General features: G+C 31.3%; 2 protein-coding genes across 2 annotated transcripts in view; one reads left to right on the top strand and one right to left on the bottom strand.

Moving 5' to 3' along the window:
- The window catches only part of LOC112126895 (alpha-tocopherol transfer protein-like), a 45,109-nt gene extending 23,278 nt beyond the window's left edge, over window positions 1-21,831 (bottom strand). The window contains exons 1-2 of the mRNA XM_024226862.1: window positions 21,747-21,831; window positions 20,995-21,142 (exon numbers count right to left, since the gene is read on the bottom strand). Coding sequence (XP_024082630.1) covers window positions 20,995-21,142 — 148 coding nt within the window. The 5' untranslated portion in view covers window positions 21,747-21,831. The remainder of the gene's footprint in view (window positions 1-20,994; window positions 21,143-21,746) is intronic.
- The window catches only part of LOC106663856 (acetylcholine receptor subunit alpha-like 1), a 272,550-nt gene that overhangs the window by 198,664 nt on the left and 48,419 nt on the right, over window positions 1-25,467 (top strand). The gene's annotated exons all lie outside the window — the stretch shown is intronic.

Below are 25,467 nucleotides of genomic sequence, written 5' to 3'. Positions count from 1 at the left end.
CCATCCATGGCTGCGACCTAAGCAATGAGCATGACATGACCAACAATATGAAACGAATCCAAAGAATGTATAGCATCGTTCTCTTTCTTCTGGAGAAAATAGTGCAAAATAAAGGCGAGTTCGAATTTTACCAAGTAAATGTAGCCCCAATCGTCACATAAAGCAATACCGGTCAAGGGAGCACAAACAGCAGCATGAAATTCTTACAGAGAGTCAAGTGATGTAAATTGACGTATCAATTCTTAATAAATTCATCCGAGAGGAGTTTGGAATATACTCGATGATGAATGGAATAAAAAAAAATAATAAAAAGGAAAAAAAGGATTATAAGATGGCTCTCACATTCCAACACATCCATCCACCTAACGGTCGCTGAGATAGAGCGAGGTTTTGTCTAATATAACGAGTCACTAATCAGTTACTAATTAGTGACGCGGATCTACACACGAATCCACTCAAAAAGAATGAAATCTGTAGTTTCTCCAGTAAAGTCTTTTTTCATGAACAGCATGATACCAGGCATGATTTAAGCGATAAAATTTGTCATATTACAGAAAATAAAGAATACGAAGGAGATTTTTTTTTCAGCTTGATAGTTTGTTTTTCCAATATCGTCTTTCTTCAAGTATCCAAGAAGCATTGAGTGAAACAGGATTTTTTCTATTTATCTCACAAATAAAATGTTCACCTGTTGATCGTTCATCTTGAAAATCACCCGAAACAGACCAATTCTGTAACTAGTAACTCGGCAGCCGAGTTGCTTGGAAATGATTGGTAACGCGTCAATAATCAGCACCGTCCCATTCAGTTACATTGGAAGTGGTACATTGCCGGTTAGTACCTCGATTCACTAATCAGTTTCTTTGGAGTAGCTCCACCTAACAGAACGATGATTGATCTAAAGTCAAAACAGTCTTTGAAGTGAAAAGGCATATTTTATATTTTATCGTTAGGTCTATCTACTACCTCACTTTGAGATAACATTTTATATTCATTAATCACAGGAAGAGTACATTTTTGTAAGGACCTAACTTTTCTGATTCCCCTTCTTATCTGTTAGAGTAAACACATATTTAAAATTAATTAAGGTTTTTAGTTGAGATAAAAAAGTCAATGGCACGAGTGGGATTCGAACCCACGATCTTTGGCAAGATACGCCGCTGCTCTACCACTTGAGCTATCGTGACCTGACACCTATTTAAAGTTATTTCTTTATGTGTAGAGATTAGTGACCGATATCTGAATAGTTATTTCTTTAATTTAATCTAACAAAATTGAAATTTAATCTTTTTTTGAATAATTATTTTTCTCGTTGACAAGAAAAAATATTCAAGAGTTAAGATAAATGTTTAAAACAAAATTCTTAGTATGTTTCAAAATATTTACGTATATATTATCGTTAAGTAGATGTTCGTTTGAAGATTCTCATTCGCCTAACTGACGTAATTGTACAGAGCTCAAAAACCTAATAATGGAATAAACGTATAAACGGAAGTAATCGATCATCAGTAATCTTGCTGTATATTGGACGAGCATAGGATCGTGCAATCGTCTCAAATCGACGTGACCTGGCTGCACAACTAATCCAAACTCCACTGCGTTAGAATTTTAGATTAAATCAAAATCAATGGATACTGCGTCGGGGCGTTCGTTTAAAATTGAAGCCCCGAGCGATTAGAAAGATTTCCCCACCCAAGATGGGAGTTTTGTAAATATTAAGGCATTTAGAATCATATTTAACGTTATTTGAAGAGTGAAAAAATTCGGTTTGGAGGGTAATCTGCAGAAAAGCTTTGAGCTTTCAGGCGACACGGTCGGGTCAACAAGCGCGACCTTTCGATTCTCAAGGGTGATTTTTCTACCGGGTTGCATCCCCGATGCCTCCGGTTAACCAGCCACTAGAGCGCAAACCGATACACTCGTACAAAGGGCAGAATCATCATAAACGTTTTTGTGAAAGACTTCATCAGACCTGGTCCATCGTGTACTCAGTCAATTAAGCCCGGGCCATTAAGTCGTTTTGTCGTCGGAAAATTTCCGATGATCCTCAAAAAAGGGGATGAATCGCCTTATTTTATTGAGAAAAATATATACAAATAAAATATTCTGCGAGTTGAACAAACAAAATTAAATTTAAAATCATTTTATCTTGTGTAATTTTAACTAGAATTATACTGGAAACGTTTGAATTAGTGAATAATAATGAATTTCCGCAAGGGTTTGTCAATATTTAATTGTGTCATAACTCAGTGGTACTAATTACACATATAATAACTTTTTGTAAGTTCAAATTCATTTTATGGATTTAGTTTTTAATGGTTTAAGATTTTAAGATCCTAGCTACTGTCTATCACTCTTTTTCACTTTCTCTTTCTCCCTCTCATTCCTGTGTCTTCTTTCACTCTTTTACCTTCCATTTCTCTCTCTCTCTCTCTCTCTCTCTCTCTCTCTCTCTATCTATCTATCTATCTATCTATCTATCTATCTATCAAACATTATCTAGCTGTTTTTTTTTATCTATCTATATTTTCCCTTTAAATGTAAGAGCGACCCATGAGATATGAATTTGCGAGCTTTTATAAACGTTATGTAAAATGTTCAATTCAATTTTCTCTCTCTCTCTCTCTCTCTCTCTCTCTCACTTTCTTTCTGTCTCTCTCACTCACTCTCTTTGTCTCTTTCTCTTTCTTAATTACTCATTCAATGTTAAAACTGAAATACTAATTATTAAGTAAATATTGTTCACTGTACTATTACAAATTATAATCTTACGATTTTTCCTTCTTGAAGGTGGGATAATAGGTCTTCTCAAAAAAACCAGAACCAGTTTTTATCCAAAATGTTTCGGATTTATTTTAATCCTGCCTCAGGTGAGTTAACGCCTGTACAAAGAACAAATATTTGATCTAAAAATCAAATGTAAAAAATATTTGTTCTGTGTACAGCCGTTAACTCACCTGAGGAAGGATTAACATAAATCCGAACGTTGTGGTTTTTTGAGATGACCTATTATCCCACCTTCAAGAAGGAAAAATCATAAGATTAACTGTTGAGGTCAAATATAAGAAAACAAATTATAATATTTAATATTGAATTAGTTACCTGCACATTGTATTCTTTTCTTTCACCCTGTAAAATATTACTTTTGATTTGTATTTTATTTCATTTTTAAATCGTGAAATAATGTTCTTCTTCTAAAACGTTCCTGGTCTAGTTATTTATACTTTATGAAAAATCTACATTTAATTTTGTATGTATAACGTGTATTTCTATAAAATGATAGTTATTTATCTTTAACAGAACATAACCAAAGATTATTTATTCTTGCGGTGTTATTCAATAATAATATGCTCTGTAAAAATATAACTTATAAGTTTAACTTTCTCCCAATGTAATTACTTCATTGTTGATTTTACAATAATTTGTTATTTCTATTTTAAGTATGATGGGATTATAAACAAAAATTATAATTGTAATTATCCTAATAAAAATCCAAGTGTATTAAGAATATCTTCAATAAACCTATACCAATATCAATTTATATTCATAAATCTTTCGGATATATACCTTTTATTATATAAATTCATTATTATGTTTGCTTTATTCTTTTTATTTTCTACATTTTTCTCTTTTCACAATGTGTTATTTTGTCCAAGCCTCACGAATAGATGTATCTACTCGGTGGGCGTTACGTTATCTGAAAATGAAATTAACGAATGTTGATAAATAACGTTGGCAATTTTAATGTTTTAATTGCTCAAAAACTTTACTAAATATCAAGAAATGTTGTCCGTAGTTTTTTTTAAAATTATTTGTTCGTTCTGCGTGTGACAGAACAAGGTATATTATTTGTTCAAAAACTTCATTTTCAATATCAAAATGTCCGTAACAACTAGAAAGCAATGAAAAATTCTATATTTATATAACATTTCAACATATGTTAAACATTTCCCTAAATGGTGTTAATTGGGAAAAACTAAATATAGGGTGAAAAAAATGTTCACCCGTTTAGTGAAAATGATCTTCCCCATCTCCCTTTTTTCGTATATACACATGCTGCGCGACATACACTCCCTACAAGACCCGAAATCCCCCCCTCTCTAAAGCATTTATTATCCCATTTTGTGCTCCTGTCAACATATTTCAAAGTCCTAATTCAGTTTTAATTTTAACCTACCCGACGACGGTGTTAAATTTTTTTCGAGGCATCATGAAGCGACACCCCTCTAGATTTACTTAACGCGGAAAAATTGGGATGTTTATTAACCAAAATGACGCCGCTTCTTTACATTCAAAAATTGACAGCCATGATGCCGACATTCATCAAAAAAATCTTTTAACGAGAGGGCGGAAAAAAACCGTTTTAATCATGGCTCAATCGATATCTGTTCTAAACATTTACCACCTCAATTTTCGTTAAACCATCATGACAGAAAATTTTCCATAATGTTTTACACAAACTACCTCCTAAATATTAAAATAGTTAAATGTATTATAATTTTGTTTATATTTTCTATAAACCTTCTTATATCCAGAAAATACACTAAACAAAACTACTCAATAAATTTTTATCAATATAATCGTTTTTTTAATGTATCTTTTTTTCCATCCTCTAGAAGGATGATGAATCTGCTTAACATTTTTGGAATGCCAGTTACTTGTAGAACAAAGAGTAACCTGCATTGATATCTAATAAAATTTAAAAGTTGACGAAATGGACTTAAAAAATTAGTAAATTGTTATATATAAGAAAACATAAATAGGAAATTAGAGCTGGCTTTTTAACGTATCATATACAGTTTTAATCTTTGTTTATTGCATTTATAATTTATCATTTGCCCTATTTTTATTTACTTACGTCCAAGTTCACGTCTTTATTTGTCAAGCATATGAAACGTAATAGTAAGAACTGTATTTTAAAGAGATTAAAGAACATACTCACCCAACCCTTATCAATTATAGCTTATGAAACATTCTTAGATTTTTTATTATTACCATTTCATTATAGAACAAATTGTCCCCGTAAACAAAATATAATGTACAATATAATCAATTTTTTAAGGTACTAATGCTTATGACAAAAAGTACTATGTTAGCACAAGACAAACATTTTTATTTCATTCCGCGGAGTGTAATAAAAGATGTAGTATTTCTTTTTCTACGTGTCATAAGTGCATTGATGTACGACTAGTGAAATTAGGAATAACAACAGTGCAAATATTACTGTGATCAATTTTAACCCAAAAAAAAGTTCGTTCAACTATGTCTTGGATATTGAAAAGCTGTATTGAATTATTATTTCAATTTATAAAACACAATGATTAAAATTAAGGTTTAAAAAACACGCGTTTATTAAACATTTAAAATACAACTTATATGAATAACTCTATGATCTTTACGAAAAACTACCATGATTTAAATATTGGCGTGCATATTTAGCTGACGGATGTTTCATTTAACGATAATATAAAGCATAGCAGAATATAATAATATTACATAATTTAACAGCAGCAACAAAACAAGGTCATGGAATTACTCTGAAATCAAATTAAATATAATTTTAAAAAGGTATTCTGTCAAATACAATTTTGACACTAGGTCAAAATTAATAAAAAATAAAGTTCAAAAGGTTTCATCTAATACAAAATTTTTATAAAAATAATAATAAATTTTTTATAGGAAAATGTTTAAATGAGCTATTTATTCTTTATCTTCTTGTGTATTATATTCTGGACGAAGACAACCAAAGCAATCTTCTAAATTTTCTATTATATATATCTTCAACTGTATTTAATTTAAATAGTATCCTGTGATTTTTTTATAATTTTATACCATTATCCAATAACAATTACATTTTATGTGTAATTTTTTTAAATTATAGTCTTAATTTTTCAAGAACTATAAAAAATTTCTAAATTTAAAGCCGTTCACAAAACCAGTTTTGAGCCAGTAATTCTTCCTTTATGAGTGACAATGAAAAGTGTTATAACTTTTAAGGAAATAATTCGATGATCATTTAAATTTATTCGACGTTATACAATTTAATATAATTTTTGAAACCTGTTTTGTTATGTTATATATTAAATCATCAATATTTATAATTATTCAGAAATCGTGAGATGCGGTCTGGTGTGATGTAGGTTTCAGAAACACATTTTCTTTATTGTGCCAACGTTTCGGTCTTTATTGAGATCATCTTCAGGGCTCAAAGTGTTTGTCTTCTGTGTAATTGTGCCATTCTTGCGTGTCGTGTCGAGAGTGCCACTATGTTAAAATTGATTTAAAATGAAGAATGAAGGACGTAATAGGTTTCTTAGCTTGATGTATCAATGTAACGTTGACAATAAAATAAAAATAATGTTTTAGAATTTAAAAAAAACATGCAAATGGATAAACCTGTTTCCATTCGAATTTAAAAAATAGGTACAATATATATAATTAATTAACCAAACCGTCTTGCTCTTAGTTTTTCTGGAATAGTGAAAGTATTCCAAATTTAGACCAGCTAAGGAAATAAATTATAAATAAAAATCCATTCACATTTAACTGTTATCTATTGGTCTATGAATTGTGGTGAAAGTGTTTCTAGCGTTTCGAAAATAAGTCATGTTTGACCATGTTTAGAGTTTGCGGTAAATTTTTAGATTAAAAGTATATTTTGTTACGCGCAGGCATCTGGCAAACTAAAAATAACACAGCGTAGAACTCTAAACCTCTCGCCTAAAATGTATAATAAACGCTTATGAAACCCGGTTGTGTTATTTAGAAAATAAAATGCCTGTTGGAATGGACGCATTGCGTGCAGGTTGTGTTTATAAAACTAAAGCATTGTGAAAGAGTAAAAAGGAACACGGTGTAGGGTAAGAGGTCGGCGTAGAAGAAAGTAAAACTGAGCCGAACAGGACAATGGGAAGTTTGTTGACCCTCTACCATCTCGCAGTTGTTAAACTTTTATATAACCCAAAATTGATCTTTCGTAATCCTGACCGCACCGCCCGCCTTAAAGGATATGCATTATTTATACTCTTTCCTATTAAGCCGTACTTTTTTTATTGTCTTTCGGCTCGGATGCAGTGATACTTTCAACCGGATCTACATTCATCAGGGCCGATGAATGGGAGTGAAAAAAAACGTTCGTTTTCATTAAAATAATGGTTTAAAATGTTGCGTAACCGCCATGAAAATGATCGAGATTTCAATTATTACATAAGCCCTCTGTCACATGGCTGAAATTACGTCTGGGTTACCCACCTAGTTCGGGAACCTCCTCCCGGCCGGCAATTGTGAAAAAACGGGACAAACTTCCACTTATCGGAGGAAAACGAACCACACAGAGGTTTTTACACCACTTGATTAACAATAATTCTATCAGACAACAGGTGTCACCGACTTCCTTCAGTACACCGGGATATCATTAAAAGTTTTACGCCGAGATTTTACTGCTTGTTCCAGTTTCAACGGTGCTGTAGCAATAAAATAAATCCACCCCCCGGACATACATTCAACTCCACCCTACAATGATTTCTACGATCCGTAAATAAAACCTGCCAAAAAAAATCGCCACGGTCATAAATTTTAAATACAGCAAGATAAATCGATTTGCTGGATTTTTTAAAAAGAATTTTATGAATTGTAGAAAAGCAGTAAAGAATATCCCTACAAAAGCCAGTCCTCTATTTATTTTATCCATCCATAGAAAATATAAAACTGACTTTTAAAAAATGTTTTATAATTTATTATATACAGTTACAAGTAATTTAACCAAATATAGCATTTCAAATTAGAAATACGTCGAATCTCCACACAAATTTTCACGAATATTTTATTAAAAGTATAAGTGATCTTTTTTGATATTTCAAATTTTAATTTGTCGGATCTCCACACAAATTTTCACTAATATTTTATTAAAAGTAAAAGTGATGTTTCTTAATATTTCATATTTTAATTTGTCGAATCTCCACAAAAATTTTAATCTAATATTTTATTAAAAGTATAAGTGAAGTTTTTAATATTTCATATTTTAATTCGTCTAATCTCTACACAAATTTTCACGAATATTTTATTAAAAGTAAAAGTGATGTTTTTTAATATTTCATATTTTAATTTGTCGAATCGCCACACAAATTTTCACTAATACTTTATTAAAAGTATAAGTGATGTTTTTAATATTTCATATTTAAATTCGTCGAATCTCTACACATATTTTTACGAATATTTTATTAAAAGTAAAAGTGATGTTTTTTAATATTTTATTTTATTGTATAACCCAAACAATTATATATTTACAATTTAGCATAAATATTTCTTTAGTTTTATGTACAAATAAATATCGATCATGTCTGCCTGAAATACTTAAAACAAAATGTTGTGCGTTATATTTATTTTTAATTGATTAATACATTTAAATTGTATTTTAATATTTGTGCGTTTATGGTATTCATGCAACTAAATACTGTTACACAGTGTAACATATATCGGTTTACTTTTAAATTAGTACGGATACTAAACATGTCAATAACCTTTTTGAAATTTTTCGAAATATGCTAATGTCATTCTTGCCAATGATAATGAATGGCATTATTATTATTTTAAATATATATTAATAATTAAATTAGTTAAAATTAATTTTATCCTGACAACCTTTTTTGTCCTTTCTTTCTCGATCTTATTTGTTTCCTCCTTTCTTATTATTTTGTGAATACTTTCGAATATACCAATTAACAGGTTGTCAGTAAACCAAATTCAAATCTAGTTTAGGAAATAGCACTCTGGCACAACTATGTTGACTCAATACCGTGCTAGTGTCGGTGTCTCATTCGGTCCAAAAAGCACACACCTCTCAACTATTATATATATAACGCATTACGTATGTTTATAAATAAGTAAAAAAAAAATTATTATTTATGAAAATTTACAAAACTTGGTAAATGTGTAGGGTACCACACCAAAGGCTACCCTGAGAGTTTATCTAACCTCGTAATTGTAAATACCCTAGCAAATAAAAGTTCTAATTTCTTTTGAACTGAAAGATCTGACAATTTGCTGTTGAAGATATTGTTTTCTGTCATTGAAGATTTTTTCATTAATTACAGCTGAACATTTTCTTTTAAGCCTTTGGAATAATCTAAGAATACGGAACTTTTGCTCCTTTTACAAAGTTCTCCTCTTTCTTGAAACAAGAAACACGGCTTAATTTAAAGACAACATGAACTGTGGTTCCAGCAGGGCAAGGCGTCAAACTTGTTTAAGTACAAGTTGTTGCAAGATTTATTACAAACCTTAAAGGCAGAAAAATGAATAATTATCAAGCTTATTAAGTCTTTATTTTTGCGGGGTTTACTTAGGGGTAAAATATATTATAGAAAATAACTTTACTGTATTTATAATTTTACGTAATTCAAAGGACAAAAACATCAAAAGATAAAGCCTTAGCAAATTGTTAAATTTTTAAATATTTGTTTTTTATAATAAGTCTAAAATCTATGAAAGCGTTACAGACCAACCTCCACCTTGTCGAAATTTTGAATTTTACAACCGGCAGTGAGCGATTTATATGTCGTAACGTGCATATGCATAAGCCTCTTTGTTGTGTGACGTCAATATTTATTGACATCGTGTCGGCGTTACCAACGAAGTCTAAAAGAGACAAGTGACTCTTTCGACAGGTGGTAACTTTCCCAACTTGAAATTCAATTATACGACGCCGGTATAAAATTGACACTTTAAAACTACGGACACAGAATCTGTCCTATTCGAAAACACGTAGAAAAACTAAAATTCATTCAGTCTTTTTTCCATAAACCAACACATCTTTGCACATATCTAAACGCCAAAAATTTAATTATTCCTTGTACTCATAAACAATAAAGACTGACGTGATACATACATTTCGCCATTTATTTGTCTTTCTCTTAGTATCACACCTATAATACAAAAATTGACTGAAATCGATATTGCCCCGCGTATATTCGCTAATTCAATTTTTGAAATTTCACGAGAATAAAAACTGAATATGTTGGACGGTCTCTTTTGAAAGTTTTACGGCTTGGTTTTGATGATTTTTCTTCCTATTGTCAGACTGTAAAATGGTAATATATGAATTAACAACTATTGCTTTTTCTTCACTGTAGGTAAAAAACGATAAAAAGCGGACATCGCGTCATCTGAAGGTTACATACCCATGAAAGCTGATATTTTTATTTTTCCACAAAAAATATTTACAAAAGATTCTTTTTGGAAATAAAAAATAAATTTTCCGCTCGATTGGCCATTTCGTGTTTGTTTTTTTTGGTTTGGTCTACATATACCTTAGCCACTAGATATATAAAATATTGACAAATACGTAAAACCGCTAGACGTTCATATGCATATGTTCTGGGCTGGATACAATTTTTCCTTGTTCATTTTTACTTCATCGATTTCTCGTTACAGGGGAGTGTGCATGGGATGGGTTAGATATGGTTAGAGGGACGGGTTGGTTAAGTTAGATTGGGTTAGGTTAGGTAGGGTTTTATCAGACCGTCTGTCAGACCAAAATGATCGAAAACGGCCAATTTATGAGTTTATGAACCGGCAGATATTAAGCAGAAATTTTGAAAATAAATAATCGCTTCATTGTTAGTTCGAATTGCGCTTACTTATTAACATAATAAAATTCTTAATGTTAAACTGAATCAGTGTTTCCCTGTAATGAAAAATCTCAATTTCAAATTTATCAAACTAAAGGGATATTTATTCTCTCTTATTAAAATAAAACTCATAGTACAACTCATTCATCATTTCCATTAATGATTATTCAGAAATCAAGAGATCGGACTGGTGTGATGTAGGTTTCAGAAATACATTTTCTTTATCGTGCCCACGTTTCGATCTTTATTGAGATCATCTTCATGCCCTGGGATTTACAAACATTGCTTACATTTAAAAAATACATGTAGGATGTGTTAAATGTAAACAATGTTTGTAAATCCCAGGACCTGAAGATGATGTCAATGAAGATCGAAACGTTGGCACGATAAAGAAAATGTTTTTCTGAAACCTACATCACACCAGACCGCAACTCACGATTTCTGAACAATCATCAATAAACGGTCACTAATCACCACACATTTCCATTAATAACAAATAATTTAAAGAAAAAAGTGATATTGGACGAATCGGGAAATACTTTTGGTACATGTAACTTTATTTTCATACAAAGGTTGACAGTCAACTTTGTTAGTTTATAATTGATTTACATAAAAAATGTGTGCTGTTTAGTGACCGTTAATTATTGATTATTTGGAGATCCTGAGATGAGGTGTGATGTAGGTTTTAGAAAAACATTTTCTTTATCGTGCCCACGTTTCGATCTTTATTGAGATCATCTTCAGGGCCTGGGATTTACAAACATTGTTTAAATTTTACAAATACATGTGGGATGTGAAAAAAATGAATTTATACAATTCCAAAACTTTTAGATAAAAAAATGAATTTATACAATGCTAGAAAATTTTAGATTAAAATAAAAATGAATTTATACAATGCTAGAAAATTTTAGATAAAAAATGTATTTATACAATGCTGGAAAATTCTAGTTAAAAAAATGAATTTATAGAATGCTAGAAAATTTTAGATAAAACAATGAATTTATACAATGCCGGAAAATTCTGGTTAAAAAAATGAATTTATATAATGATAGAATGAATTTATAAAATGCTATAAAATTCTAGATAAAAATAATAATTTATACAATGCTAGAAATTTTAGATTAAAAAAATAAATTTATATACTGATAGATAATTTTAGATTTTCGTTTAGAAAAACAATTTTCTATCATTATATAAATTTATTCTTTTTTAAATCTAATATTTTCTATCATTATTAAATTCATTTTTTTATCTAAAATTTTCTAGCATTGTATAAATTCATTTTTTTCACATCCCACATGTATTTGTAAAATTTAAACAATGTTTATAAATCCCAAGCCCTGAAGATGATCTCAATAAAGATTGAAACGTGGGTACGATAAAGAAAATGTTTTTCTAAAACCTACATCACACCTCAACTCAGGATCTCCAAATAATCAATAATTAACTGTCACTAAACACCACACATTTTTAATGTAGATATTCAATTATACACTAACAAAGTTGACTATCAACCTTTGGATGAAAATAAAGTTAAGTGTACCAAAAGTATTTCCCGATTCGTTCAATATCACTTTTTTCTTTAAATTATTTTGCCATAGGAGTGTTAAGTTGGCCCATAGATAATATCCTCATTAACCGAAACTCTAATGTAAACTCTGTGTTAGAGTTTTGAGATGGTTGCCCAATTGAAGAAACGGCCGAATTAATGCCTATCATTGCCCAAGTCCCACTCTTAAAAGGTTTGCCGAACTCCCAGGACGATTGCCAAGCCCAAATTGAACGAATTTCGAATGCAATTAAAGAGAATATTGACGGAATTAATTTTCAAATTGTTCTGACCAATTTCTAAATCAGGCTGGTGTATTTTGATAGTTTTGAACTGGTTAAGTATTTACAACATGATAAATAATGAGAACAGATCAAACTTTTATTAAGAAAATTAACATGAGTAAAACGTAAAAGACGTCGTTGTCCTCAAATAGGAGATCTCTTCTCTACAATTAAAGAGTGTCTATATAATTTCGAATAAACATTATAAAGCTCAAATTAAACTAAAAATATATAAAGTATTCATGCCCATGAAAGCTTATATTTTTACACAAGATTTTATGAATCACGTTTATTCCTGTTTTTATTTGTTTTTCAGTATTGCGACCCTGTACGGATAGAACACCAAGCGGTTTACGATTTGATTTTATTTTGTCTCAATAATGAATAGAGTTCTTTTATGTCACATAATTTTTTGTTATATTTTAGTTAGTATTTCTAACAGTTAATTGCAATATTTTTACTAAAGGTCATTGGGTTTTTTGCTGTTGTTCTGTAATATCTACAAACAGAATACTCCTTTTTGCTGGGAAACTAACATATCAAGGTTTACTAAAAACTATCCATATTGCTATCATTGTGTTGATATTGGTTTGGAAGAGAGTGTGTGTAACCTAGCCTTGAATATCTAATAGCATTTCGCTTTGACGGAATTTATTTATTTTATTTTTTTTTTTAAATCAGCGAAAACTACAGCAACCCAATGGCATACATTTATAAAAACCCAATATTCGTACTGTTTGCTGTTGTCATGTTAAAGCATAAATAACACCGATTGGATCGGCCAATTGTAAAAAGAAGTGGAGTATCTTGATCACCCTTGTATTTACTGCCCGTTAACCCGTCCAATTTATAAATTCTACCAATCCAAAATTAGAGGGCAAATCTCAACAAGCGTATAAATATAAATTTTTTAAATCAGGAAGTTGATGTAATAATAAGAGTTCAGTATAGTATATGATTTGTATTTTTTTAAATTAATTTTTTTTTAACGAGGGTTTGCAACAGCAGAGGTTATATCCAGCCTCGGGGTGCCGGTGTTTTTTGAAAAAAGCCCTTTTGTAAGTATGTCGGATTTTTGAATGCAGGGCCACTGGATTCGAACCAGGACCTGAATATTTTACCTTACAGTGATGAGCTCCGTGTCAACGCCTAATCCGTTGCGGTCACCGACATCCCCAATTTTGTTATTAATTATTTATTTATCTAATCCAAATTACCATATTTTTTAACGTTTTCGGTAAAATCAGTTATTTTTTACGCTTTAATTACTTTTTTACTTTCTTGAAAATTATACAATAAATGTCAATACATCGTATACTTATCTGTCTTCTAACTTCTACACAAATACAAGAAGCCATAATAAACTCATATCATGATGCCTGCCCACAAATCACCTACAACAACGGGAAAAAAGTTTGCTGGTGGAATGATAACCTGGCGGCACTAAGAAAGAAAACTCGCAAACTTTGGAATAGAGCGAAAAAAACGGGGAATACTGAAGAATACAGTAAAACCCTAACAGAATACAATAGGGAAATAAAAAAGGCGAAACAGGAATCGTGGAGGAAATATTGCAAAGAAATCGAAAACATCACAGAGGCAAGCAGACTCCACAAAATCCTCGCCAAAGACCCTATAAACCCCATCGGAACAATAAAAAAACCAGATGGAAAACACACACAAACCGGAAAGGAAACATTAGAAACCCTAATAAGAACGCACTTTCCGGAATCCAAAATTATTACCAACCTGGAAATAAAGGAGAGCGCTGAACCCGCCAAAGGCTACAAAGCCAAAAGGGAAGATTGGCAAATAGCCAAAACAGTAATCACCTATGACAAGATTGAATGGGCTATAGAAAACTTTAGCCCATTCAAATCTCCAGGAACAGACGGAATATATCCAGTACTACTACAAAAGGGAAAAACTATACTAATCCCCCTACTTGTAAAAATATACAGAAGCTGCCTAGCAATGGGATATATCCCAAGCATATGGAGAACTGTAAAAGTAGTTTTCATTCCTAAAGCGGCTCGGAATAACTACACAGATGCAAAATCGTATAGACCGATTAGTCTAACATCCTTTCTACTCAAGACACTTGAAAGGCTGGTTGAAAAACATGTACGGGGCAGCTCTTTACAAGCAAAACCCCTTCATAAACATCAACATGCCTATCAGAAAGGAAAATCGTGTGAATCAGCACTACATCAACTAACAATACAGATAGAGGATTCACTGAACAACCAAGAAACAGCATTAGGAACCTTCTTGGACATCGAAGGAGCATTTGACAACACTCCTTTCGAAGCAATGGTTACATCACTCAAACAGCGAGGAACAGACGAAACCTGCTGTAGATGGATAGAATCAATGCTAAAAAGCAGGAAAGTGCAGGTCTCCATGTTCCACGAAAAAGTAGAAGCAGTGGTGGCGAGGGGGTGTCCACAGGGAGGAATACTCTCGCCTCTGCTGTGGAATGTGGTAGCGGACAGCCTCATATGCGAACTAAATGAAAGAGGAATTTATACCCAAGGCTATGCAGATGACATTGTCATACTAGTCAGGGGAAAATTCAACTCAACATTAAAAGAGCTCACCCAAAGAGCACTAAACCTGGTGGAACAATGGTGCTTAAAGCGGGGACTTAAAGTAAACCCTTCAAAAACTACCTTAATTGCTTTCACCAAGAAAAGAAATATAGAAATACAAGGACTACGCTTCTATAATGAAATGCTGCTTTTAAAAAATGAGGTCAAATATCTAGGAATAATCTTTGACAAGAAACTAACCTGGAATCCTCACTTGCAACATACAGTAGCAAAAAGTAAAATATCGCTAATGACCACAAGAAGGACCCTAGGCAAATCCTGGGGACTAAAACCGAAAATGGCCTATTGGCTATATACGGCAGTAATAAGACCCAGAATAACCTACGGATCACTAATCTGGTGGAACAAAGCTCAACAAAAAGTAGCTACCCAAACATTAGGCAGCTTACAAAGATTAGCAAACCTATGTATCACAGGGGCGATGAGAACAACCCCTACAAACGCATTAGAAACCTTGCTAAACCTACCTCCACTTGAAATATTCATACAAGGAGAGGCTAGGAAAAGCTCATTTAGGCTCCAAAAACAATTAAATTGGAAAGGAACCAAACAATTCGGGCATACAACCATAATCAATAAAATCAGACACCCATTGTTAGAAATGGGGACTGACTACATGATCCCGGAAACAATCTTCACAACTTCCTATAAAGTCTCAACAGACTATAAAGGAGAGGAAGAACACAGGAAAGCATCAGATACAATGACATGGTATACGGATGGCTCCAAAACAAACGAAGGAACCGGATCAGGCGTTTTCTGTACAAGCCCAAAATATGAGCAATCAAACTCATTAGGGAAGTATACTTCGGTCTTTCAAGCAGAAATACATGCCATCAATGCTTGTGTCCTGGAAAATCTCAAAAGAGGTTACACTGACAAAAAAATCCTCATAAGATCAGACAGTCAAGCAGCTATTAAAGCACTGGCATGTAAAAGAATTACATCAAAACTAGTCAGTGAATGTATCCAAAATCTCCAAAACCTGGGAGAACACAACAACCTGATGATATCTTGGGTGCCAGGGCACAGGGGAATTCTGGGTAACGAAGAGGCGGACAAACTGGCCAGAAGAGGATCTGCAAGACCATACATAGGCCCCGAACCTATCCTTGGGATAACAAAAACAAACATAGATTCCTCCATCGCAGAATGGATCCAAACAAAACAAAGAGAGAAGTGGATAAACTCTAGCGGTGCTAGACATAGTAAACTTATGCTGAAACAACCCTCACCAAAATTGGCAAAAACACTGCTGCAATTGGAGAGGGCAAAACTCAGAGGAGTGGTGGGACTACTAACCGGTCACTGGTATCTGAGAAAACATCTACACAACATGGGTATATACAGCGATGACCCCATTTGCAGATTATGTAATGAGGAGGAGGAAACAGCCACTCATATCATCTTCGAATGCGAAGCAACAGCTCAATGGAGGTTTAACCTAGCGTACGAAAAAGACACAGGGAACCAAATTGCAGCAATAACAGTCAATGACTTGATGCTTCTGAGAAGAAGGATTGAGTCTATTGACTAAACTAGGGAACTGGGAAGGCACAATAAGCCAGAAGGCTGCAGTGGCCGGAGAGTGCAAACCCCGCTTCCTAGTATCCTTTTCTACCATACCATACCATACCATACCATACTTATCTGTCGAAAGTTATTCCAGCAATCGTTTGTATTTCAAAACTATATGGAAATCTTAAGTTTTTGTCAAACCGAAATAATTGACTGCATAAACTAAAGAACCCAAAGTTTATAGAACTATTAATTAAAAAATCTTCTTCCAAAAGATGTAATTTAAAAGTGTGGATTTCAGCCTTACAACAACCTCCAAATTAGGTTTTCGTACCGCGATTCGATAGCGCAATGCCAAATGCGAGCGAGATGTCCCATTCATGTTAATTTTTTCCCAAGGTTTGATTCTTTTTTCTATTCAAGTACGTTTTACAAACAATTTATAGAAAAATCCATCACTTCCTGAAGTACAAAGTCAAGTCCATTTGTTCCGAATATTCCTAGGTCGTTCCGCTTATCGATCAACCTGTTTCGCATAGTTTCGCTTTAACACACGGCATGAAAACTAAATTTCGCCGTCTAAACTGAATTTTAATTTAATTTTAAACGGAATTATTCGAATGACCAACTTTGTGAAAATGCACGCCCGCTTTGGATTTTATTGACTGCTGAAACAAACGAAATTAGAAAGTTGCAATTAACGACCCCGATTTAGGTGGTAGTCGCCTATATGATCAAATCAGATGTTACTTAATGACGAACTTGCAATTCATCAATTAATCAACTGCAATACCTCTAAACCGCAACTTCAAAAATAGTAATTTTTTATTGCACCGTAACAACTAGTTAATTTGGTAATTTCATAAACTCTGATTTATTATTATTTCGTTTTGTAATTCTATTTTAATCTGAAAAGATTTACATACAAAAGTTGATTTCTGTTGTCTTGTATTATAAAAAATTATTTATATTATCAAATGATAAAAATTATGAAAAAAATATGATACGAATTTCAAGCTTTAGAATAGTTTTGCAACCACAAACAGAAAAATAACAAAATTTTAAATGGTCAACTCCATTTTAATAAAAGAATAAAAGTCATCGTTTCCCATTTTACCATACTACCCAAAATACATTTTTTTTTTTTATTCAAGAAGATTCAGTATATAGATGGTATCTTGTTCATTGTAGATTATAAACGTTTTACTTTAGAAGATAAATGTAAATTATGTATGTTTTATCGTTTATTATTTTTTAAATGCTGTGTAACAAGTGTTCTTTCCTTAAAAAAGAGTTACCATTTCTATAAAAAAAAAATTCTTCGGACTAAGTTTGTAATGTTAAAAATATTAAAACAAAGTTTTGTTTTGTTGTGAAATTCGTATAATTTTATTTTTGGCCTAATCAAATTGGCTTTTTTTTAACCGTATAATATTGAATTCCGTTCTATCTTTTTTCCTTAGACTTTAAGGTTATATAAGGTATATTTTTTTCTTCCCTTGCTGCTACTGCCAATCTAGGCTATTCTATCTACTAGATCACACTTTTTTTACACTGATAGCTCAATATTTCTTTATTTTAGCTCATATTTTATATTTGTTTACTTTTCATTTTTTGCTGCAATAAAGTTATTATCATAGACGATATTTAACATTTATTCAAAATATTTAAACATTTTGTCCTATTTTTCTGTATTGAGAATCCATCCGATTATTCACTACATCAATTTGATCAACTTTTATAGTTAAAAATCATGAGATAGAACTTTAAAAAATCATGCACTTAAAAAGAAATAGCACGGGGATCTTACATAGACGATGATCTAGGAACAACCTGGCCCTGCGCGTTCTTGATTCGTCTCCTTGATCACAAACTTCTCCTTGTAATTGTTTTGCGATTTCACTTTTAAATAGTTAATTTTTTAATTCAGTACTGTTCGATAAGGGGCAAAAAGTATATATTTTATAAATTTTGTTTCACTTGGAAGGATGTAACCACAAAAACAAACGATTCCTTTTTGTAATCGGAGTAGTAACTTTATTTGTAAAAAACACGTTTCCGCTGGAAATAAGATTGCAATTTTTTGAAATTTTGTCTCAAATTTTGATTACCCCGAGTAATTATTGAAAGATTATATCTACTGTTGAAAAATTGTACGATTACTATTTTAAAATCTAATTGACATCCTTAATGTACCTGATCCAATCTGGCGGGTTTATTTATTTGTTTTTGTTGTATTTCTTTTTAGTTTAAAAAGACGGGACATTGTCGAGAAGCATATTTTTTGGTTTAAAATAAAATTTCATTTCTTATGTTTGTTCTTTTTTAAGTATAAACAAAAATATAATGAGAAGAAAGTTGTACAAAAATCTGACAAACAATCAAATGAAGACATTCCAGTTCGATAAAAGTTTTTTAAAAATTTGTAATGCCTTCTTGAAAAAATAATAAGACAACGACCAACAAATCCATTATGTCATTGGACTAATATTTGTAAAAAAAGATTCTGTTTGAAAGGTTTTTGTGGGAAATCATTTGAATTGAGCTTTGAAAATTGGTCTGAATATATAACCATCCCTGAGTCATTAAGTGGAAATTTAAAATTATGCTATAATAAGTATGATTAGTTTTTATGATATAATTGATATGTTTCTCTTTATTACACCTGATTTTGTACATTACCTGAGAAGCATTTTCTTCAATAAAAAATGTAACCATTCTTCTCTTTATTCAATTCATTTCATTCAATTTTTCTCTTTATTCTTTTTTAATTCTGAACAAAAATTTGATAATAATTTAGTTTTAGAAACAATCGAATAAAAACACCCTACTGATTTTTTGTTGCAATTTAGAAGAAAAATCTACAGTTGGATAATTTAAGTTTATATGCATAGAAATGTGATCTGTATAGTTTTTATTTGTTAATATTTTTTCCTGATGTGTACCACTGATATGTTAATTACAAAACCATTTTATGTTTGTACCTATAAAAAATATATGAATTTGAAGAGAAAAATAAAAAAGGTTTGTCATTATTTTATTTGTACAACTTTTTTTTGTAAATAAATTAATTTAATTCTAGACCGAACGGTTTTTTATTTCGTGTTTTACGCCGCAGGTCGTCGAAAATTGAAATTTGTATTTCCTATAAGAAGTCTCTCTCTCTTCTCGTCTCGAAAGGATGTTGAGCAATCTGGTCCAAGGACTTAGATTGTGTCAGCCCTGTACGCGTACTTTTTGATCCGATCTTATTATGAGAAATCTTGCTTGATAACACTTTGATATTTATTAATTGAAAATTCCCAATAATGTAATTGACCTGTAACAATCTTAACCTTTCTAAACATTACCCAAGATCATAGACACAAATTAAGTTTGCAACATTTTTCCCAGACAGGTAATAAAGTATATATTTATCGATTGGTAGAAAATAATTGTTGGTTTAAACTAAATTTTTCTTTTGAAAATATTTTTTGATAGCATAAAAATTAGAAAACCATGAAATACATCAATAATTACGGTTTGTCTTCTTTCTTTCCGTTATTGCAATATTTAGAAAAACTGTCACTTACAACATTTTCAACCCAATTTTTTTTACGTTTTTCACTGTTTGAATACACGAAAAATATACAAAGTTTGAGAAAGATCCTTTACTGAAGATGGTGCAAAGTCGTAACATTTTTGAGTAACATCAAAACCCTAGATGGGCCCAGTAAGTAAAACAGAGTCGGTAATGTATTAAATTGTATATTCACATATTTCATTTATACAATTTAGGTCGCTTTTTCGTCAAAGTGTTAAAAAGCATAGATCATTGATTTTACCGATGAAAAAATCGAAAACCGTGAAACTATGTTTATCACTTTTATTTGGGATAAGAAGGGTTAACTATTTTTCATAGAGATTTCGGCCATTGACTGCAAAATACACTTGCATACGCAATTAACCCATCTTAACACTTTTAAATAACGACATTAAAAAATCATTTTGGTTAATTTTTTGTTCATCATACCTACTCAGTTTTGGCCGTAATATGAAAAATTTATTAATAAAGAGGTAAAAAATTGAAAATTTATGGTCTTTTAAAAATTTGAGGTGTAAATAAACGGAAAAGTCGAAATATGAAGAAAAATATGTGTTCAAATGTTTTCTGATAGTTCTTTGGATTAATATTAAGAAGTATTGTTTATCAAATTTTATTAATTTTTTTTTTATTAAAAACATTCAGCGTTGCATTTGCTTTAGTTATGAGTTTTGTTTTCACGGTTTCCGAAGAGGATAAAAAATACTACAGCGGGATTATTTTAAAAATACAGAAGATAAGTTTTTTTACATATTGCTGTCAGGTCTAGTTAAAATAATGCAAAATCCGGCCCTTTAGTCGGCTCTGGCTTAAGCCATACCTCTTTGTATCTGCGGAAGATGGGGCTGCTTGAAAAGCCAGTTCTTTATGGACTCGACATCCTCAGCAATCCCCTGCGGGGTCATGCCGTACGCCTTGTAAATCCTCGACTTCCCCCTAGCATTCAGCATATCCAGGTTTTGTTTCATCTGGAAAACAAGCGAGACATTAATCGCGGTGCTTCCGGAGGGAAGGAGTCCAGGAGGGTCTACGCTTCCGGAAAGTGAAAGCGGTCTCCGGACTTCAAATATCGTCTCTTGCGGAACTTTTGCACTGTTACTCGCGGCTTACTTGCAAACTACAAAACAAATATTTTTTTCCTCTCTAACACGATAACTATGGAAACTATGTTTATGGAAAAATATACACTCACTACTATTACAATACTTTTATTGCTGTCAGGTCTAGTTAAAATAATGCAAAATCAAAATTAAACTTGGTTGACCTAAAAATTATGTAAATCTATACACTTCTATGGCCAGATGGTTAATATTTTTCTATGATAGTGCATTTCGTACATCATAAAATTCCTTTTGTTTTAAACAGTATTTCAAAACTTGTATATTCCATTATTTTTGCAATCTTGAACTAGCAAACATGAATCATCACTGAATGAAAAACTCAAAAAGAACTTGTAATGTTAAATACTTACATGAGCAAATACTTGTTTTATTATCTTTTATTATTTTCTAGTTAATATATCCACTAAAACAACTTGATCTATGGATCAAGATCGGTTCAATGAAAGCTCACCTTTATACAATCCTTCTCGACAGGCACTCGGGAATAAACTAAGGGTTCCCAGCCATCAGCTCTCTTTTATATAACCGAAAGTACATGGTGGGGGCAGCCCATTTTTAATTATAATGTTCTATTTGCTAGTCTTTTTGTTTCCCACTTCCAACCTAGGCCGCCCTTTTGATGTTGTTTTCTGAAAAGCCGGATGAGAAAAATCCATTAAACGGTTCGACATATTGAATTATAACATGGGAAAAACGTTAACGTTGGGTTTAAAATAAGATTGTGCGGTTGAGGTTATCGGATCTTTTTGTTGTTGTTGAAATAGTTTAGAAGTATTTTAGCATACAATCATTTTTAGATATCAAACATGATTAACGTTTCATGGCGCAACAATTGCATATCTTTTATAGTTAAGATATAAATATATAACATGTATATAATACATTTTAAAAATCTCTCAAACCACGTCTGTGCACGCATTTTCTTAAGAATCAGGTAAATAGATTGTAAAAAGATTTATTATTTGATTAAATAATGTCGTTAACTGGTTTTGCTACCAATTTTGATTAACACATGAAAAATTAAACACATTCCTATAACTCAGTTTGAGATATTATTATTAGACTATTATTTATCTTCCGTGTTATCAAATGTCAAAATTGAAAATAGACCTGTTTTCTTGAACTTCGTGTATGTGCTACTTGTTTAATTTCATTATCTTTGTTATGTTGTATTATATGGTAAAAAGTACAATTGTTCCTTATTTTCTAATTTACAAATTAAGCAACTAAATCAAGGAATAAATATAGAGTAATTTGCACACGTACGAGAAATAAGGGCAATAAGAAAATAAGAATTAGGATGAATAAATAAGAATAAGAACAACTTTTCTATCCCCGGCCATCTCACAGTCGCTCACTCACACTCCCTCTCTATCTTACTAGCTCTCCCTCTTTCCCTCTCTCTATTCTCTCTCTCACCCTCACTCTCTCTATCTCTCTCTTTCCTCACTCAATCATTCGCTCATACACACACTCTTTCTCACACACCACACACACATTCTCTCTCTCCCACTCACTCACTCACTTTCTCTTTCTCACTCAATTATTCGCTCATACACATTCTCTTTCTCTCTCTCTCTCTCTCTCTCTCTCTCTCTCTCTCTCTCGCTCTCTCTCTCGCTCTCTCTCTCTNCTCTCCCTCTCATTATTCCTCTCTCTCCCATTCTTTCTCACTCTCTCTTTCTCTCTCTCATCCCTTTCTCTCTCTCTCTTTCTCTCTCTCTTTTTCTCTCTCTTTCTCTCTCTTTTTCTCTCTCTCACTCTCAATCCATCTAACTTTCTATTTTTCACCTTTCGTTAATTGTAAGAGTGGTCGTTCGTGACTTAAATACGCGTGATTTAAAACAAAATTCGTTATTTCTCAATTTTCAGAAATTAATAGCACTTACGTTTTAATAATATATTGTTCTAGTTAGAAAAATGGATGTACGATATATAAGAACGATTTTATTGAGCTTATAAAAATTTAATTGAAAGTATCTGAAGTTGGTTAACCATTTGTACAGTATTTCTGAATAATTAATAATTAATTATTACTATGTTAATCTACTTTGATGATTAAAGTTTACACCGTTTGAAATGTTTATATATATGTTATAATTTTTTTAAATGGTCAATCAGTATAAAATAACAACAGAGATCAACTTAGTAAAAGAATTTAATCGCGTCAATCATCAATATAAATTTAGATATAAGTATATATATNATTTACAACGTTTTATTTTAGAAAGCCGACATAGAGAAAAATTCAGTCAAGATGAACGTGCAATTAATAATTAACTCAGTTCAATTAAAGCAATCATGTTTAGTAATTTTTAATCGTCAATGAAGATTTACGATGTTTTGAATTCAATTTAAAAAAACCTTTCTAAGAATATATTGCTCCTTGAATACATGTCATTTTAATTAATTTTGTATATAGGAATCGTTAAATTATTGATTTCTCATTGAATTTAAAAAAAAAACGTTTTTCTTGAAGTTTTACATTTTAATAAGTATCCTGTTTAATTAGTTTATCACTGTGATAATTTACTAATAATATTTTACCAAAGATAACTATATAATTGTTAAATTAAGTTTAATTTCTACGAACAGCGAAAAAAAATTAGAATTTATTGCTAGATTTTGTAATTAGAATAGGGTTTCATTTATTAAAGTCTAGAAAATAAAGTTCACTTCTAACAATATGGAAATAACATGAATTATTGAACGGGAAAACACATTCGGAAAAAAAATAGATTTACAATTTTAATTTCAATCGCAGACACCCGAGGCAAGGTCTGAACACACTCAGACAGGATAGTAGAAATTGTAGAGAAATGAATAATCTTTTCCCCAAAGGAAATTATCCATTAAAATTTCGTAAATTTGACTTCAAAAATGAGTGAAACTATATTTAAAATTCAATTTTTTTTTATAGTAATATAAGCCATATTTTTCTTAGGTAATGAAGCATTTATACTTTAGCAACAATCTTACATTAATTGGTAAAATACATAATTACATTTATACATTTAAATATTTAGGAACAATCTTCTTAACTTGTTTGCGAAAAGTTTAGCTAAGCTTTCAATGTATTCAGTAAAGTTAAAGTTGAGCTGCAAGAAAGTTGAAAAACATTTAAGAAAAGAAATAAGACTTTTCAACTGTTGCCAGCCGCTTAATCACTTCAGTGCACGGAAGTATGACCACTCGGCTATTGTAAACAAATTTATCGGTTACAATATTTAGAACAAATTTCCCACTCAACGACGGTTCATTGTCTGTAAATGATTAAAACATAGCAAACAAAAACTTAATTAGAATTTTTTTATTGCTGATATATATAATCAATAATAAAGGTGATAGTGTTAGCTATTTATTAATTTAAATAACATCGTTCTATATAAAGAATTGTTTAAATATTGAATAGTCGTGTTTATAGTTAATACTGAAGATGTTGAGCTTTGTTTTCGCACTATTAAAAAATCGTATCTATCTCGCTATAAATGATACAACGTATAATATAATTTTATATTCGATAAATAGAGATAAGGATATTTGGAAGAGAAAAAAATCACGCCCAGTTTAAAAATGGTATTTTTAAAATAAAAATAATGATGAAAACTTTTATATGTATCTAAAATCGTAAAACTATTTAGGATAAAACGAGTTTTTTGGTTTAACAAATAATCTGTCGTCTCTTCTCGTTTTTTAATTTTTTTTCCTTTTTTTAAATAAATAAATATAGAGAAAAAGTCAGTTAAAAATAAAGTTGTGAAGAAGCGATATAGCCCAATTAGCAGCTTGGGGTCAAGGTTTATAAATGTATCAGAAAGCGTGGTCTCCAGTTTTCCGGAGACCGGAACTGTAGTGGTTCTGAAAAGTGCTTCCAATGCCGAGGTTTAATGGAAATGTCGTCCTCCAAGGAGACGCATCCTATTCCTAAGTGCTCTTCAGATACGAAACCAGCTTCAAATAGTCAACACGGGTTCGATATTTACCAGTACAACCGGGAAAATATGATGGGGCATAGTACTTTCAGAAGGACAGCAACAGCAGAACACCTAGAAATATCAAAACTTGTATCTCCAAGATATTTTCGATCAAATTATTTTAGCTCATACGATATGCAAGCAAAATTCGTTACTATTATTATTCCAAATTAAAGCAATACTTAATTATTATATTTA

The sequence above is a fragment of the Cimex lectularius genome, unplaced genomic scaffold (genome assembly GCF_000648675.2).
Source record: "Cimex lectularius strain Harlan isolate CLEC.00 unplaced genomic scaffold, Clec_2.1 scaffold7, whole genome shotgun sequence".
NCBI classification, from domain to species: Eukaryota; Metazoa; Arthropoda; class Insecta; order Hemiptera; family Cimicidae; genus Cimex; species Cimex lectularius.
Note: the sequence above shows the minus strand (reverse complement) of the source record. Positions and strands in the feature narration are given on the sequence as shown.